The sequence below is a fragment of the Micropterus dolomieu genome, linkage group LG09 (assembly GCF_021292245.1).
Source record: "Micropterus dolomieu isolate WLL.071019.BEF.003 ecotype Adirondacks linkage group LG09, ASM2129224v1, whole genome shotgun sequence".
Taxonomy (NCBI): Eukaryota; Metazoa; Chordata; class Actinopteri; order Centrarchiformes; family Centrarchidae; genus Micropterus; species Micropterus dolomieu.
This window is the reverse complement of record NC_060158.1, coordinates 4778686-4796229: the sequence shown is the minus strand read 5'-3', so window position 1 is coordinate 4796229 and position 17544 is coordinate 4778686. Positions and strand designations below refer to the sequence as shown.

Genomic DNA, 17544 nt, shown 5'->3' with positions numbered 1-17544 from the left:
GGGGGGGGGGGGGGGGGGGGGGGGGGGGGGGGACAACGTGTGTGTGTGTGAGTAAATGTGTGTTTGCATCCGTCATGTATGACATCCAGGACCCCTCTGCACACCAATGGAATCCACACACTATTTTTTTTAATCTCAGCAAAATCCTCTCAGCTGTTACATCCATCCCTCTACTCCCCCAACACGCAGGCACACACACACACACACACACACACACACACACACACACACACACACAGACACGAACACACACACACACACACACACAGACACGAACACACACATACACGCTCGCCAGCTCCACCATAGACTTTGGAATTCACTGTTGCCATGGCAATGGAATAGAGCACGCTCTCTCGCATCGCCTGTTCTTTTCTATTGCTTTCTCTCTCTCTCTCTGTAGAGGCAAACCAGCTTCTCTTGTTTGACAAGGGGCTCATCTTTGGCCATCGGCATCAGGTTTTGGATGTTTGTTTATTTGTTTGTTTGTTTTTTCAATGACATATCATCATTCTCATATAGAAATCATGTTTGTATGAGAGATGCTTCTGTAGAGGAGCGTCCCCTGGTCTCAAGACTCATGTCACGTTCGTTAATTGAATCCATCCTTTCCCCCCTGTATCTACTCATCTCTTCCTCTCTCTTTCCTTGCTCTCCCTCATCTTCTCTTTGTCTTTTTCTTCGCTCCTTCTCTTTCTCTCTTTCCTCTCACTCCCTTTCATCTGCTTTTTACCCCTCCGCCTTTTTCTTCCTTTCTGTAGCTAAGATGACTGCCATGACAATTCAATGAGAGGAGAGGACGCCAAGTGAAGCATCCCTCGCTGACTAAAAAGGAGAGAAGTGCTCAAGGTAAAAAGAGGAGAGAGAGTAGAAGAAGTGAAAGAAGAAGAAGAGGAAGAAACAAGGGATAAGAAGAGAGAGAGAGGCAGAGGAGTGAGGAAAGAGGCAGGGGAGAGAAACTGAAGGATAAACGGTGGATGGAGGCGGCTCGGACCGGGGCTACGGAGCGCTCTTCACCGACGAAGAAGAAGAACAGCAGCAGCAGCGGGGGGGAGAGGAGATGGAGGCGAAAGGCAGAAACATGCCCTCAGGTAACGTTCTCACACACACACACACACAAACACACACACACACACACACAGAGGCAGATGTGCATGTGGTCTTAAATACACGAACAACTAGATGCACATGTGGATTCTTGTATGCATACACTTATAAATGACAAATACATAGATAGATATAGATATTCAAGTACATTCAAACACATATGGACAAGTATGGACAAACACAATCGTGCAGGAAGCCACCCATACACACACACACACACACACACACACACACAAAACACATTGTGTGCAGATGTGAACAGAGGTCTGGATTCAGAAGCCAAGTGGTTGTGATTAATCTGCGCTGGCATTTGTGTAACCAAGCTAAACATTTGCTTTAGAACAGAGACGACTGAAGGGAGTGCTGACACAGAAGCAGTTAAGAAAATTCAGGGAACATGCTGTAAAAAATGAATTTTTGGTGGTTTAATTGAACAGCTATTGCAATACTGACATTATCAGCGTGAAAATTGAAATGTCAGTCAGTTTTATGTTGTCTTTACATGCATCTTGGCCCTGGATGACAGATTTTTTGAAATGCACATGCTTGGTTGGTCAAGTAAAGCTTTTAGTGCCTACACTGGATGCAACTGTGTTTTGTGTTTATATGTAAGAGTACAAAATATTTAATTTGTTGCCTGAACTAGCTTTGTCACTGCAACCTGAAGCATATTTGTACACATGTACTACAAGTTTGCTTGTAGTAAAATCTGTGCACACATAAACCTGCCATTTAACTGACTGGGGTTTAATATATTTTAGCGTTAAGTATCATACGTGAAAACACTTCACCACATCCATATATGACCATTCTCTAATAAATATTAGGCATGTCAATGGCTAAGCATCCACGTTACAGCTTTTTTCAATGCAACATTTTGAATGTCCAACAGAAATGTGACGGGACCAATCCAGTGTATACGTGGAGGAAGCCTGTTGCTGCAATGTTGACAGGTTTACTTTAGCTTGAAACAGCCTGGTAAAGAACATTTATTTTGGAGAATGGGACACATTTTCACTGTCTAAGGATAGATACTGTCACAAGCTGCTGATTAACCACTTGGGGCAAATTTGTGATATTGGGCTATAAAATAAAATTTAATCTGAACATTGTTGTGTTGACACAACATTGACTTTTTTAAATGTACAGTTAAAAAATAAGTGTTTGCAATTGTATGACAGCTTTCCTAAATATGCAGATTCCTATTATTAAATATAAATATAATTAACAAATACATTTTATGTATTATTAATGATTACGCTACCCAGCAGGATACAAAATAGTTTAAATTAGCCTCATCTTTACCAGCTGCAGCAATAAAGTGATTCTTACACATTAGTGCATCAATAATTAACATTCAATAATAAAATATATATAATATATTTTATCAGAAATTGACTATTCTGCATGGTGAGTACTTTAATTTTTGGTACTTTAAGCATATTATGATGTTAATACTTTTGTACTTTTACTTAAATACTATTTTGAATGCAGCACTGGGTTGCACCAACTATGTCTAAGTTCAAACTTAGACTAGTTTGAACGTAATTTCTAACTTTCTAACTACTAACGTTTTAAGGGTTACACCAGTACGTCCAACGTAGACATAAGTTACAACTTAAGTCTTACACCTAGTCCTTAATAGGTGTAAAGTCCTCCATAAAATAGTCGAGTGGTTGTCATGGCGCATTGTTTTTAAGGGGTGGTGACGGGGATCAGGAGGAGCACATTATACCGGGCCCTTCTGCTTAACCGAGCGCACACAGCCTGGATGACAGCTCATTTCGGTTAATGAAGCAAAATGCAGATCGCAGACTGGTTAAGTTATGAAGGTATGAATTGAAGATGTAGCAAAATTAAGAGTAGATTACTGGCCCAAAGAAAATACTGTATTAAAGAGTAAAAATATAAATAATAAATAAATGTGATAAGGCAATGACTTATTTTTATTTATTTATTTATTTAGCAAATTTGCGTTACTTGTAACAAGTTACTACCCACCCTGCTGCAGGTGCCCTCACTGCTGTCTTCAGGTAGGCTGTAATAACAGCAGCACAGAAGAAAAGTCTGTAATATTGAGGCACTTAGCTGAACCTTACCTCCAGCTAACTTTTATTTTGTCTCCCTTAACTTTTCAGCACCTCATTTGCATTGTGTAGATTAAGGTTTCATAGTTATCACTTAATCATAATTATTTGTCCTTGTTTACGTACCTTTTTGTTGTTGTTTTGTTGCTATTTTTAGCCGTTACCCTCTTCAGTATTGCAAAACGTTGAAAGAGAAAGAGACAAACAGATGACAATACCGTAATAAACTCTGTTAAGAATAGTGCCGTTCACTGATTGGCCATGGGATGTGTAAACGTCATTTTCTGCGACACTGTTTTGATTAGTATGGACTTTACGCCAGAGTAGCTATAATGGACCTTAAGGGCCTGTGTCGACCAAAGTGTTTTTTGCCAGCTGAAAACGCCCAGCAGGAAGCGCTAGCGGGCGTTTTTGAGGCGTGGCGTTGCGACTGCATTGGTTGCTATGGCACATAAAATCCGTTGTAGCAAGTAGTTCTGCCTAAATTTAGTGGATGTAAAAATGTCAATACAGAGTAGAGTCCTTGCCCTGGCCCTTGCTCTGTATGAAGGGAAGGCTGAAGCAGGTAGAGAGAGGGGACGGACTCGCTGTATGTGGGTTCATGAGATTTTGTGGGCGAGGAAACATCTCGGCGAGTACCACCGTATGGTCCAATAGCTGAGGTTGGATGAAGCCCTGTTCCAGGATAGTAACCGTTGGAGGAGGGGCGGGACAAATACCACATCGAGCACATCCAATCTTGAACGAAACGATGTGCCTACTCGCCGAGGTGTATCCTCGCCAAAATCTCATGAACCCACGTACGGACAGTATGTGCTCTCATGTTTCAGCCTTCTCTTCATGCAGAACAAGGGCCAGAGCAAGTAGGCCTACATACTTTGTGGTGACATTTTTACATTCAGTAAAATTAAGACGGCTACCCTACTTGCAGCACATCGCCTCCACGGAATCTGTCATAGCAACCACAGAGTCTCGAAAAAAAAAACACTGCGCCTCTAAAACGCACCCTAGCGCTCCCAGCTAGGCGTTTGCAGAACAGCAGGTGCCGTTTTCAGCTGGCAAAAAACGCTTTGGTGGACACCGGCCCTAAGTCTCGGTGGTGCAACCAAACATCAACACAGCTTAAGTCTCAAACTAACTAGTTTCAACGTATTAGACCCTAACTTAAGGTAGAACTTACGTATCGCTGGTGCAACAGGCTGCAGGACTTTTACTCGCAACAGATTATATCTACACTGTGGTATTAATACTTTTACTTAAGTAAAAGATGATTATTCCAGCAATGTATTTGTATTACTTGACCACCCAGTGCAGTGATGTATTTCTTCAGTCTTTTGGGGACTTACCTTATGCATATTCTAGCAGGCAGGTCAGTTTCAGGGTCAGAGTACCAGTGGTCTTTGTTATTTTGGGATTTGTGTTGCCATGGAAACACCCCTTAGGCCAGCTGAATTAGCCAAATAGTTTAAAAGCCCACACATATTATCTATGCGATAGAATGTTTACTTTAACCTTCCATTTGTGATTGCATGAACAGAAATTGTAGTCGAGGGTTACCAGAACGCTAAATGAGTTTTAATGCCACCATTAGTCCAGCGTATTCATTCACATTATTGAAATTTCATTTGAGTAACTAAATAATTAAATGGATCCTATGCAGATCCCACTCCCTTCCATACTCTTTGGATGTTTAATTTATGTTTCCTGAAGCACAACAGATGTGTTGCATGTCAATTTTCCTCTCATTGTCTCCTCTTTCCTCTTTCTTTTCATTTCATCTCCACTCGTCTTTTATCGTCTCTTCACCCATTCCTCTGTTGTCTCTATTACCCTCCTATTTTTATTAATGTGCACAAAAACCTCTGTACCCTCCTTTACTTTCTTTTCTTTCCCTCTGTCTTCCAGCAGTCCTTCTTCAACCCTCCACTTTTCATTGTGTAATAATTTTGGATGTTTTATATTTTTGTTAATGTAGCGGGACTGGCATGTTGTTCCTCTGCTGGCCTTCTGCTGCCAACATTTCTTTACTGCTTCAGGCTTTGTACGCTGTTTGTTGATTAAAAACCACTCCACTGTGCTCACCCAGAATGCAATGGAAAGACTCAACCCCATCAGCAGCTCCCACCAGTCACCCACAGCAGCCAATGGGTGATAGTAGTTATATTAATGCATAAATATTTGACAGTTCAAATGCAGGATTTGTGAACAAAGTGTAATGCAAAAGATGTTACTTGTCGTATTATTTGCATCACGATTTTAATTTCATTTAAATCTTTTAGGTAATTTGTGAACCTTCATTGAAATAAGTGACTTAAACAAGAGTGTATTTAGTTTCACATTAGCTTGAATACTGAAAATAATGGATTATTTGGCTATGTTAATAAAAGTCTTAAAATTAATCAGTACCCCTTTAGGAAAAAAACACGGAGGGTCTCTCACACCAAAGGCAGGTGTCTTATCCATTGCGCCATCACCACCTCATCTACCTCACTCAGTGGGGACATTACATATCCTGTTTACATTAACCAAAACTTAGTGGGAACTAAGGCAAAAAAACATATTCCTCAGAATGTCCCATGAGCAAGTCCCATGACTTTTACTTTGTTCAAGAGCAAAAACATTCAAGCAGCTGTCTTTTTAAGGCACTCTGGATCCTCCACCCCACCTATGGTGTTTGCCAGCTGTCTTTCTATTCTTAAAAACTATTTTTATAGGCTATATAGATGCAGCAGTAAATCACGATCTGAGTGGATTTAAAATAACAGTTGTCTAGTAAGAAAAGGTAATACTGTTTGGTAAAGTTGATAGATAATGTAATCTATTTCTCTAAATTCCAAATCAATATTTAACAAAGTTTATTAAGTCACTGTAGGTGATTTATGTTATCCTAGAACTTTAATGGGAACATGTTTTAGCTCTTTTGGTAGATCATTTATGCCACTTCTAAATCTCCCATCCTTGTTGAAGGATCAATAAAACCAACATACATCTACCAATTAAAAGACTATACTTGGTTGTGGTAAATCAATATAATGACCTGTTGATTTGTGATAGTTGGAACTACACTGAACAAAATTGTAAAGGCAATACTTTTGTTTTTGCCCCCATTCATCATGAGCTGAACTCAAAGACCTAAGACTCTATGTACACAAAAGTCCTATTTCTCTCACATATATTCACAAATCTGTCAAATTCTGTGTTAGTGAGCACTTCTCCTGACAAGATAATCCATCCACCTCACAGGTGTGGCATATCAAGATGTTGATCAGACAGCATGGGTATTGCGCAGGTGTGCCTTAGGCTGGCCACAATAAAAGGCCACTCAAAGTGCGTTTACAATTTGGTTCAGTGTAGTATTATTCTGCACCAGTATGTACTCATAACATATGACTCTGGTGTCTTTGTTCATGTCAGATATTAGTTTCCTTCCCCGCCCAGCGATGGTGTGGTGTGAGCGGGGAATCCAGGTGCTGCTGACTACCATGGGAGCGTTCGCGGCCTTTGCCCTGATGACGGTGGCTATCGGTACAGACTACTGGCTGTATGCCCGCGCCTTCATCTGTAACAGCACAGCCAACTCATCCCAGGAAGACTCCAACAACAAGGACAAGAAAGACCCTGGGGCACTCACCCACTCTGGCCTCTGGAGGATCTGCTGCCTGGAAGGTACAGCTGGCTGTATATGAGCATGCATGTACATGCATGTGTGTGTGTGTGTGTATTGTGTGTTTGTTCAAGGCTCTGGAAACCTTTGGATTCATTGGGGGTTGAATGTGTGTGTGTTTTCTCATGTGCTGGTCACTGGAGGGTCTTGCTGAGGTCAGTGTGCTCATCATTGTAATCAGAACAGACATAAATAGGTGTTTCTCCTATTCACATACACACACACACAAACACACAACCAGTGTGATATATTGCTCTACTTTTGTTTATTTTATTTTTTGATCTGATCTTTAACCTTTTGGAATCATTATGAGATCAGTTAGAAGAATGACAATCATAATTGGTAATGTTCAAGCCGCTGCCACCTCAAATTTGCAACGTTGCAACCTTTAAGTGACTAAAGCAGAGTCAGGTTGGATGGTATCCAGATTTCAGTCTGTGGTAAGGTTTAGGCAACATAATCACTTTGGTTAAGGTTAGGGATAGATCATCGTTTCAGTTAAATGGTAATAAACATGTTGTGTGTCTCAAGTCAGGGTTAGCGTTTAGGGTTAGGAGTTTTTTTGTATTAAACCAGTCCATAATCATTGCCTAACCTTAACAAGTGCTACAAGTGCCTAAACAAACGATAAAATTGTTTAATAATGCTGTAGTCACAACAAGCAGGTATTGTATTACAAGATTGGATGTTAGAAATGTTAACATGCATTATACTGATACGTTTAGTATCAACATTTTTGTGACTTTTCAATTACGTTAATTAAAAACATTTACTCACGTTAAAAGAAAATGTAATCAGGACTGCGTGATATTTTCTCAAAGTGTACTTGAACTTGGTATCAGTTGTACATAAACTTTATTTCTTGGAGACAGGGTTTAGTATCTTACTTCCCCGAATTACCAGCAAAGAATAAAATAAACAATAATAATGAAATTACTTGCCATGTATATCAAAATGCGGAGACAAGATATATCCAGAAGCTGTGATGATAGTGTTGCACCCTGCAGCTGCCCACACACGTATACAAATACAGAACCCCAATGTCGCCAAGGAGCAGATGCAGCAGGAGCAGCTCGCTGTCTGAAAGCAATTGTCAACCTTTAAGCAGATCAAAAAAAATAGGTGACATGTAGTATATGTATTTTCATATATTTGCAGTTACAACACCTACAGTGCATTTTGGTATCATCATGACATGTTGCAGTAGACTGATAATAAGATGTTAGAAATGCCCTTTGTTCATGTTTTTGGTACATCCTGGATTGTTGCACAATTCAGATAAGAGGATTTCTAGATGGGTAGTGCTGAGGTTTTTTTTCCTGTGTTGCACTTGTTCTTTTTGTTTCATGCACATACATACAGTACGCATTCAACATAAAGATCATCACAATGCCCCACAGCTCAAATATGAGTGGTGACTCATTCAGTGACTGATTAAGTAGTTCTCCTGTGCTGCTGCAGGTTTAATTGGACAGCACATACATACATATACAGACTAAACACTAACAAATACACAAGATGAGATATCCAGGATACAGCTTTCTACCATAAAGGTTTTTGTGTTTTACTAAAGGATTGACATGTTGCATTTTAACGGCAGTAAATTGCCACATTCATTTTAAGGCATTAGTATTATTACCATACACGAGAGAACTGCATCAAGGACAGCATCCTTTTCACGGCATTTTCCACTGTGTGCAATGAATTCTGAAATGGAAGGACATTTGTTGGCTTTCTAGTTTCAAAAGTTTCATCCAGAATGAGTTAATCAAGTTTAGTTTTTGCAAAATATTTCATATGGGATGGCCACTTATTGTTTGAACTGACAGATTAACATGTATCTTGTGGTGTGACATGCACTGCAAGGTTGTTGTGTACAGAACTGTGACATTTGTTGTTACCTACCTTATTTAGAAATCATCCAAGGTAATACAAACTACAAAATGCAGTACAAATACTCTCCCCTTTCATCCCAATCTAATGAAATATCTTTGAATCCATGATGTATGGGATAGTCTGTCTTGAAAATATTAGATTTGCTTCAGGTTTCTCTTGGCTGACTTTAGTTTTGCACAAGTGTGTGTGTGCCTGATGTTTCATTTTCCTGTCTTTAATTTTATTGCAAGAGAAACACTGGATTTCTATTTTCCTCTTGATGTTTATTTTGTCCATGAGAAGGACAACTACCTTTCAAGGTAAACAAATAGTCCCTCTTAAAAAGGAATGTAAGTATACTTCTGCAGTTTCTGTTATGATTTACAAGATAAAACAGAAGCAGGCTACGAGATAAAGCTTTCAGAGTGTCTAGTACTGGCACATGGTGAAAGGAGTGCAAAGTCAACTTACTGTACACTACCATACAGAGGAAGACGTATAGCAATCATGTTTAAAAGAAAATTACAGATTATGATGCTTGATTCAATACAAGCTGATGTGGGCATCATGACATAGCTGAACAAGTTAGAATCACCCCATTTTGGTCGGGTCGTAGAGATTCAAATCGTTTGCCTTCTTATCCAATCACTGCCATAATCAAGATTTTCAAGATCAAGTTTTTTTTTTTAAGCTATTCTAGTGGCATGACTCTAGGGATGGTAATGGCTGTCAGTTAGTCCAACACTTTGGCCCAGACTGAAATATTTCAATATGGATTAGCATGACATTTTATACACATATTCATGGTCCTCAAGCAGTGACTCTGGTGATTCTCTGACTTAAGCTGTGTTTCCATCAACGTTTTTTTTGTGCGCATTTTGAAGTATTGCATTAGAAAAGGTTGATGGAAATGGCAAAAATCCTTAATTTCGCAAAAAAGTTTTTACGCTCGCTTGAGGTGGTTTTTTGCCTTTGGTGAGATGGAAACACTTTTGCCAAATACGTTCTGATGTAGGGAACATGTAACTCACGACTGATCAGCTGTTTCTGCTGTCGCCGTCTAGCAGGATATTCCCTTAATGTGCGGAGACATGGCTGGTAGCAGTTTGTCTGCTTGAAACATATTCCTAAGGACGTCTCTCTATTTTTCTAAGATCAATGGCCATCAGTTCCATGCGGCTGGTTGTGTGTCTGGTTTGGAACGCATACATCTTGTTTATTACAGCCATGTGTAACATCAACTACTGACGGAACTATGCTTGCCATAGCCTGGTTTATTTGCTCCAAACCAGCTGAATCCGCTTAAAATTCACATGAAAATTGGATGGAAACATGGCTTTTGAATCCAGGTCTTTCTTGCTCTCTCCATCTTCCGCTTTTTAAATCTAATGTTTTCTCATCAACAGTTCATTTGTCTGTCTTGTCTATACATAGGGTGACCAGGTGAGAATGGTGAAATTCAGTATAGGGGAGCTGAGGGTGGGCGCGGCCTCCGGTACATTACATTCATTGTCAGTGAACAGTAAAACATGTGAAAGTCAAAACTCAATGCTAAAATGAATTTGTTTTGTTCATGAAGTAAACTGTCTGTCATTAGGAATAAACATGGTGACAGTATTTTATGTAACAGTGTGTAAATCATGATCCGTTACATACAATTTATTTTATTTTATTTCTTCAGTGCAGTGCAGTTCACATCTGTCTGCGCACCACACGTGTCAGATCTCTCCTGCGAGTGCAGCTTTCATCATCTTCATCTACACTAGAAAATGAAAAGGGGAAAAGAGCATGCACATGTGGGACTTTGTGGCTATAACAACTGTGTTGACACGTTGACCACAATACCCTGCAGTCCTTGCTGTAGCCAATGGAGAGCCGGAACAGTGCCCATCTGCGTACAACACCAAAATAATGTTTCACAATGATCTGTAATTAATGTTTAATTATGCTAACTAATCAAAACGCATATTTAGTCAAATTTTTGGGACAAACTGGACAGGATTTGGGACAAACCTGTTTTCTTGTTTACTTCTTTTTCTTCATCTCCTTCATTTCTCTTCTTATTTCTCTCTCTGTGTGAATGTGTTTGTATTCCCTTGCCATCACATCATCATTTTCTTCCACTTTGTCTCACCAATCTTTAATTTTTCTTTCCATAATCGTCGTTTGTTCCCATGTCTGTATTCACTTTGTTCCCATCACTTTCTCTTTGCTTTATTTTCCTTTTGTCTCCCTATTTTAATTTCTGCAAATCGGTCTTTTACCTATCTTTCTCTCTTTTATGTGATCTCTACTTTTTCTCTACCGCCTTCTTCACCCTCTCCCTCTCTGTCTTTTTTCAGGCTTGAAGCGAGGTGTGTGTTCCCAGATCAATCATTTCCCAGATGACGCAGACTACGACCAAGATGCTGCAGAGTATCTGCTGCGTGAGTGACAAACAAACACACAATTGAACAACAAATGCACACAGACATGTGAAATGGCATAGACACACTTTTACACTGCCTGCAATAGGTATGCATACACACATATCAACAGAACAGAACACACATACACACATTACAGTTTCCATCACACACGGATACAGAAAGGACAGAAGGGGATGGTGGGCGGACATCAATGCACGGATGTCAGATTCAAGCAAAGCGTTCCTGGAGAGCTGTGTGTGTGTGTGTGTGTGCGTGTGTGTGTGTGTGTACGTGTGTTTAAATGCCCAGGTGCATGGGGTTGGGAGTCTGGGGGTGTACAGAAAGCTTTTTTTTTTCACAGATGGATTGAAAGAACAGCCTTCACTAATGGATTATTTTCAGCTCGGGATTCAGGTTTCACATCTTCCTTCACACACCTCCATTTTGATATCAAATTCTGTTCGTACAGCCCTGAACCTTTTGGTTTACAAGGTATATGTTCCATCCATATATTATATAAAGATATCTATTTCTGTGAAGAAGGTTGCGATTCTATCTTGTCTGCATTGCTGTGCAGCCTTGACTGAACAAGAGAGCTTTTACCTCTGCAATGGCTGCAGAATCTTTTCTATTTGTTTTAATAATATAAAATGTTTAGAATTTATTGTTGGGTACATTCTCTAGCTTTTTTTGGATTCAAGTGACTGCAACAGTTGATGAGAAAATAGTGAAAATGTTAAGAAATCTTTTGAAATTCTTGTACCAGCCCCCAAAACTAAAGCTTCTATTATTATTCCAATTATTTTCATTAAAGATGAATCTGCTACTTCTGTTTTTACGGATAGATTAATTGTTTTGTAATGAAATTTCAAAAATGTGACATCTTCAAATAGCTTGTTTCAACAAAAGCCCAGAACCCAATGATATCCTATGTACAATTCTGTATGCCAAATATAGCAAATTCTTTCATTTTAAAAGTTTGTCATTTTGGCTTGCAAAATGACTGAAATCATCAATTAATTATCAAAATATTGCAGGATCTTCTGTTGATTGATTAAACACTTAACTGACTAATCATTTCAACTCTACTTGTAACAAATAAAATAAGACTAAAACGTCAACCTCATTGGAGGTTATTATGACTTGACAAAATTATTCTGTTGACTTAACACAGACTGAGGGTTTGTCACCCCAAAGGTCAGAAAATCACCCCAAATCCCCTGCAGCTCAACATCCTTTATTATCAGCTACTTATCAGATAATCAGTGAATTGTGCTGAAGAGGTGAACACCGCCCACATGGTCCATTTTTAGTTTAGAGAATAATTTGCAACCACTGTTTGACATGTCTGACAGAGGCTTCTATTTATGATTCATGATTATCAGCATTATCTTTTCCCTTCATAGGCAAACAAAAGATAACGCAGCTTGAAAAGTCACCTTCAAAACTCGAAGGCGCTACGATTCCACATGTCCCTGCCAGAGATGACTACTCAGCACTTTAATCTTCGATAATGTCTGACTACGTTATCACTACTGCTTATAGGTTTGAGGTGTCTGCAGAGGAAAATACTGAGGGATTTGCATTTGCAGCCTTTCTGGAGGTGCCGAGCTGCTTATTGAGAGTCAATAAATTGTATTTGATAATGAAATAATTATTTTGTTGCTAATAAACATAGTTGATTTCATGCTTTGTACCTGCTGCCATTGTCAGCAGAGTAGAGGAACCCATAACCAGACCCTTGTTGAGCAGGGTCATGCTCCAATCGACTATACAACATGTAGACATTGTTTATTTCAGCAGTTAATATTGTAATTCTATACAAATTGGGGACTTGTGAGTAGCATATTTTAAAAGTACAATCAAAGAAGCCAGTATATTCTGACCAAAAACACTGGATCCTGCATTTTTGATAATTACATTTAAGATTGAATTTTTGTTTAACCCCCCTGCCGAATAAACCCACAGTCTTTAAGATTCTTTAAAACCTAGTTTGTAATGCAGGCTTTCTGTTCAAAATTTCCAAGCATAAGGAGAGATATACTATTGACAAAGCTCCTCCAGAGTCACAGAAGACATTATGTACTAAATAGTATGTAGTAGGCCTACACTTATATAAATAGAAAGCTTCTGTTCCAGAGCCAAGTTGTAGTGTCAGCTATAGCAACTCTTGGTAACACTTCCCAGCAGTGTCACAAGACTTAACTTTGCACCTTCAGATGGTGTTGAACCTAAAAAAAGTCACTTATTGTATTATACTTAAAAAGTACAGAATAAGTCATATTTATCAGACGCAACAACGTCCAGAGAAAGGTGATAAACCCTGACATTTCAGTACAAAGGATGATGTATTTCTGTTGGGGTCCTACACTGCAGGTGTGGTACGAGCATCAAGCATCTTCCCCATCCTCAGTGCCATACTGCTCCTCCTGGGTGGGGTGTGTGTTGCTTCAAGCGGCTTCTACAAGAGCAAAAGAAACATCATTCTCGGAGGAGGGATTCTGTTTGTAGCTGCAGGTAAGACTACAGCTTTGTCGTGGTTTTGGCAGAGAGCTCTGTTCTTTCACTTATAGTTTGGAGATAAAGTTGTCATGGGTATTCTTACTTTTAAGAGGAAATGTGGGTTAGAATTTTATTTAAACAGGAGCTCATAATGTGCTATCTGCTTTAGTATCTTAGCTCTGGTTGAAAATAGTGTCTGCTGGCTAAGCAGGACTTTTTCTTTCCAATCTTAATCCACTGGAAACTCAAATTAAACTGTGCTGTTTCAGTCATATATAGGTATAATAAGACATTCTGTCAAATGATATGCAGATTGACTTTCATATTGTCCCTGCCTCTCATCTGTATAATTGAAAGGCAACCGCTTCAGAATGCCTGCCTGGAAAACAATTTAATGAAGCTGCAGGTAAATTTGTCCCAGAGGAGCACTTACAGTAGTAGTCTTGTATTTTTCCTCAGGCCTCAGCAACATCATCGGAGTGATCGTGTACATCTCAGCAGCACTGAGCGACATCTCCCCCAAGAAAGATGAGGACAAGAAGTGGCACTACTCCTACGGCTGGTCCTTCTACTTTGGCGGCCTGTCCTTCATCCTGGCTGAGATGGTGGGTGTCCTCGCTGTCAACATCTACATTGAGAAGAACAAGGAGCTGCGCTGCCGCTCTCGCACCGACCTCTTTAAGAGCACCACGCACGCCATGCTGCGACTGCCCAGCTACCGTTTCAGACGGCGCTCTCGTTCCAGCTCACGCTCCACCGACCCGCCGCACTCACAGGAGACCTCGCCCATTGGTGCTTCCAAGACCTTCAGCCTGCCACCCTCTGCCCCACCCTTCTCTGTGGCCACTCTGCCCAACCCCCACCACACCAGCAGCGGTGGAAGCGGAGGAGGGGGCGACATCTCCATGTACACCCTGTCGAGGGACTCCAAGCTGGGCAGCCTGGGAGGCGGCGCCCCACCTCTCTACGGCACAGTGGACCGCGCCACGCTGTACCAGCTCCACAACTACTTCCCAAAAGATTCCAGTGGCAGTGGTGGAGGAGGAGCAGCGGTGATAAGCAGCGGTACACTGCCATCTCACTCCAAATCCAACTTGGCAGCAGCAGCGGCTGTAGCCCAGAATTCAGCACCGCTGAATACCTCCACATCAGCCACCACACCTGCCCAGTCAGCTCCGATATCTACAGCCACAATGGAGAGGGACAGGGGCAACATGGGAACCCTGGACCGACTGACAGCCAAAAGGGACAGGGATAGCAACTCAGATACACTTAACAGGAAAACTACACCAGTTTAAATCTAAACCTCACAGAGGAAAGTGAGAGGGTAAAGAGAGAGAGGTTAAATAAAAGAGAGGTGGAACTGAGTTTAGAGAGGTTAGAGATATCTGAGTTGAAAGAGAGGCTGAAAATGTGTAGGTGACACTTAGACGGTAATGTTTCTGTCCTTGAGCCTGGGGTATCTAGCTGCCATAATTACTTACCAATATCATAAACAGTCATTAAACACCTGATGTTATGTGCAAATTCAAAAACAACTGCCTTAAAATGGTCATGATTTTATCTTCATCTTGCTTGGATTAAGTTAATTACACAGTAATGGTGCAGTGGAGGCTTTAGCAGAAGGGATTTTTTTTGTAACTTTTCATTTCAGCATCGCTCCATTTCAGATTTTGTTGTACAAAATCATACACTCACAACTGTGAGCTTTCCGGTAAAACCAGTCTCCCAGTGCAGCAGTTGGGGGTTAAGTGCCTTGCTGAGGAGGCAGCGGAGCTCAGAAGTTATTTACTCTCTTGTTTGACATTTTGTCAGCTGCAATGGGGATTTAAATTTCCACTTCACTTTAACAATAAGAACCTAATAAGCTCTGATCTTGTGATTTGTAAGAAACAAGACATCTAAGTTAAAACATTACTAAATCTGGCTTAAAAGTGAACGTTTTCACACATCTAGACATCCAGTTTAAGCTTCAGGCATCTTATCACCTGCAAACTTTCTGGTTTTCTAAACCATACAACACTTTTTAGAATCATAAATAATAAAATAAAAAAGTGGCCAGATGGTATACGCCACAATTAAATTTCTGTTTAAAAAAGAACAGAGACACAGACAGGTACGGTCAGCCAAGTAACAAGCTGCTCATTGCTCAAGATGACTTTCAATTCAAGGTCAACAGTAGCTACTTAATGCCTGGTCTTAAGAAGGTAACATCAGCCACCTACCTACTGACACACACACACACACACACACACACACACACACACACACACACACACACACTCACCAGAGAGGCTGACACAGTGTGAGTCTATTTATTTTTCATTGTGTGTCAAAGGTAATTACAGTGACAGATGGGCATTAACTCACTCCTAGAGAAAGACACAGCCATAGACTTTAAGCTTCACCCTGTACGCCTCCATTACACCACTGCCAGTTGTCAGTAGTTAGGTTAAACACTGCAACAAATCTGACGTTTAATTCCTAGAGCCTTTGTTCAAATGTGTCAAATATTTTCAGAATTCTGGCCGAATAAAAGTAGACCGCTGTTCTTGTTTCAAGATAATTTCACTTGTTTCTTGTTCCCTAAACAAACAAGAATTTTGATATTGGGCAGTTCTTGCAGGTCTATCACTTGAGTATACTTGTGTATACGGCCACAACCTCCAAAATTTGTTGTGAAGCCAATAGCACCAATCTACATTTGTAAGCAGGTAACTTCCAATTATAGAGCTTTCTAAGGGAAAATGGTTTCAAACTCAGAAATGTCAGTAGCTAGCCATGTAATTCTTTAATTATTGGTATTGCTCAACAGCACTTTAAGCACACTGCTCATGAATTTTGGTTGTTTCATGTCATCAGACAGTAGAAATGTAAATGCATCAAGTCGATGGAAGTACTTGTAAGAACTGGACCTTTATGCACTCTATGTGATGTTTACTTGCCCACGTTGATTCCAGGGTTTGTATGACTGTTTATGATGATGATTCGATACTGAAGGCTACAAGGCAGCATCCATTGAGTTCTTGCAAAGGGCTGCAACCACAGGCAACAGGGTGGGGGTCAATTCAGTTTACACTCAGGGGGTGGAGTTTTAGTTAGAACTTAGATCAAAAGCTAAAAATTTAAATCATGTGTTACTCCAATATGAGATATCAACCATTTTATCAAATCAAGTTCCACTTATTCTTAAAAAATAATACAAAATTGAAGCACATTATTTATTAAAGAAGTAAAAAAAAGATTATATTATGATGATATTAGATTTGTAAAGAACCAATCAGATTCTGAACACAGTATATTTTTGAGGGTGTTTCTGAATTGTTGTCAGTGGTAACTTGAGGGCAAAACATTTCCGTAATGGATGCGCTGCATAACATTTTTGACCAAACCCTTCACATGTCCTAAATCTGACTACTGGACTGATATACTGAACAATGAATGCACTTCTGAATCAGCTGCGTTTGCTAGTGAATTCAACACAAACTTGGCTGGAAGAAGGGAAAGAGAAAATAGCACAACAGCTAGCTTCAGTTCCCCTTTCATCCATCTCTCATTTAGATTTAACTATATACTGTTTCACAAACTAGAATAATAAATGTATTATTGAGTATATTATCGGTCCATCCACTTCAAAAAAGCACATAATGTCTGTAAATGCTAATCTTTGTGTTGTCTTTTCATTCTGAGTGATGGATCATCTCTGGGTTACATGAGACTGTGACTCCTTGAGTATTAATATCATGTTTCTGGTGTTTCTATGATCGTAATGGTTATTGCAGGGTAATTATACCTTTTGAAATCTTTACTTTTTGTAATTTTTTTTATGTTCCTTTCAACGACTTTTAAATTTTCTTTCTCTTGCTTATGTACACTAAAGTTAGTGGTGTCATGTGGAGAG

The 17544-nt window shown here is 39.9% G+C and overlaps 1 protein-coding gene and 1 long non-coding RNA gene across 5 annotated transcripts in view; one reads left to right on the top strand and one right to left on the bottom strand.

Moving 5' to 3' along the window:
- The window catches only part of LOC123976904, a 14436-nt gene extending 9772 nt beyond the window's left edge, over positions 1-4664 (bottom strand). For 2 of the 3 annotated variants that reach the window (XR_006826452.1, XR_006826453.1), the window contains exon 1: positions 4541-4664. This is a non-coding gene — a long non-coding RNA (uncharacterized LOC123976904). Of the gene's footprint in view, positions 1-455; positions 826-4540 lie in introns of those variants that run through there. The other variant, XR_006826451.1, reaches the window with a different exon arrangement.
- Positions 351-15861, top strand: cacng8a (calcium channel, voltage-dependent, gamma subunit 8a). Of its 2 annotated transcripts, none has more exons than XM_046059293.1 (6): positions 351-459; positions 762-1091; positions 6609-6860; positions 11076-11159; positions 13518-13658; positions 14103-15861. In XM_046059293.1, the coding sequence occupies exons 2-6, from the start codon at positions 1061-1063 to the stop codon at positions 14939-14941; spliced, it is 1347 nt and encodes a 448-aa protein (XP_045915249.1). In that variant the 5' UTR covers positions 351-459; positions 762-1060; the 3' UTR covers positions 14942-15861. The 2 variants fall into 2 exon arrangements, with proteins under 2 accessions (XP_045915249.1, XP_045915251.1); XM_046059295.1 differs by having other exon boundaries at positions 411-468.
- Positions 15862-17544: the final 1683 nt, after the last annotated feature.

Bases quoted from the DNA above. Each gene is read 5' to 3' on its own strand.
- cacng8a (XM_046059293.1), top strand. From the start codon at position 1,061: ATGGAGGCGAAAGGCAGAAACATGCCCTCAG. The intron at 1,092-6,608 runs GTAACGTTCTCA...TGTTCATGTCAG, and splicing joins AGGCAGAAACATGCCCTCAG to ATATTAGTTTCCTTCCCCGC. The intron at 11,160-13,517 runs GTGAGTGACAAA...CCTACACTGCAG, and splicing joins TGCTGCAGAGTATCTGCTGC to GTGTGGTACGAGCATCAAGC.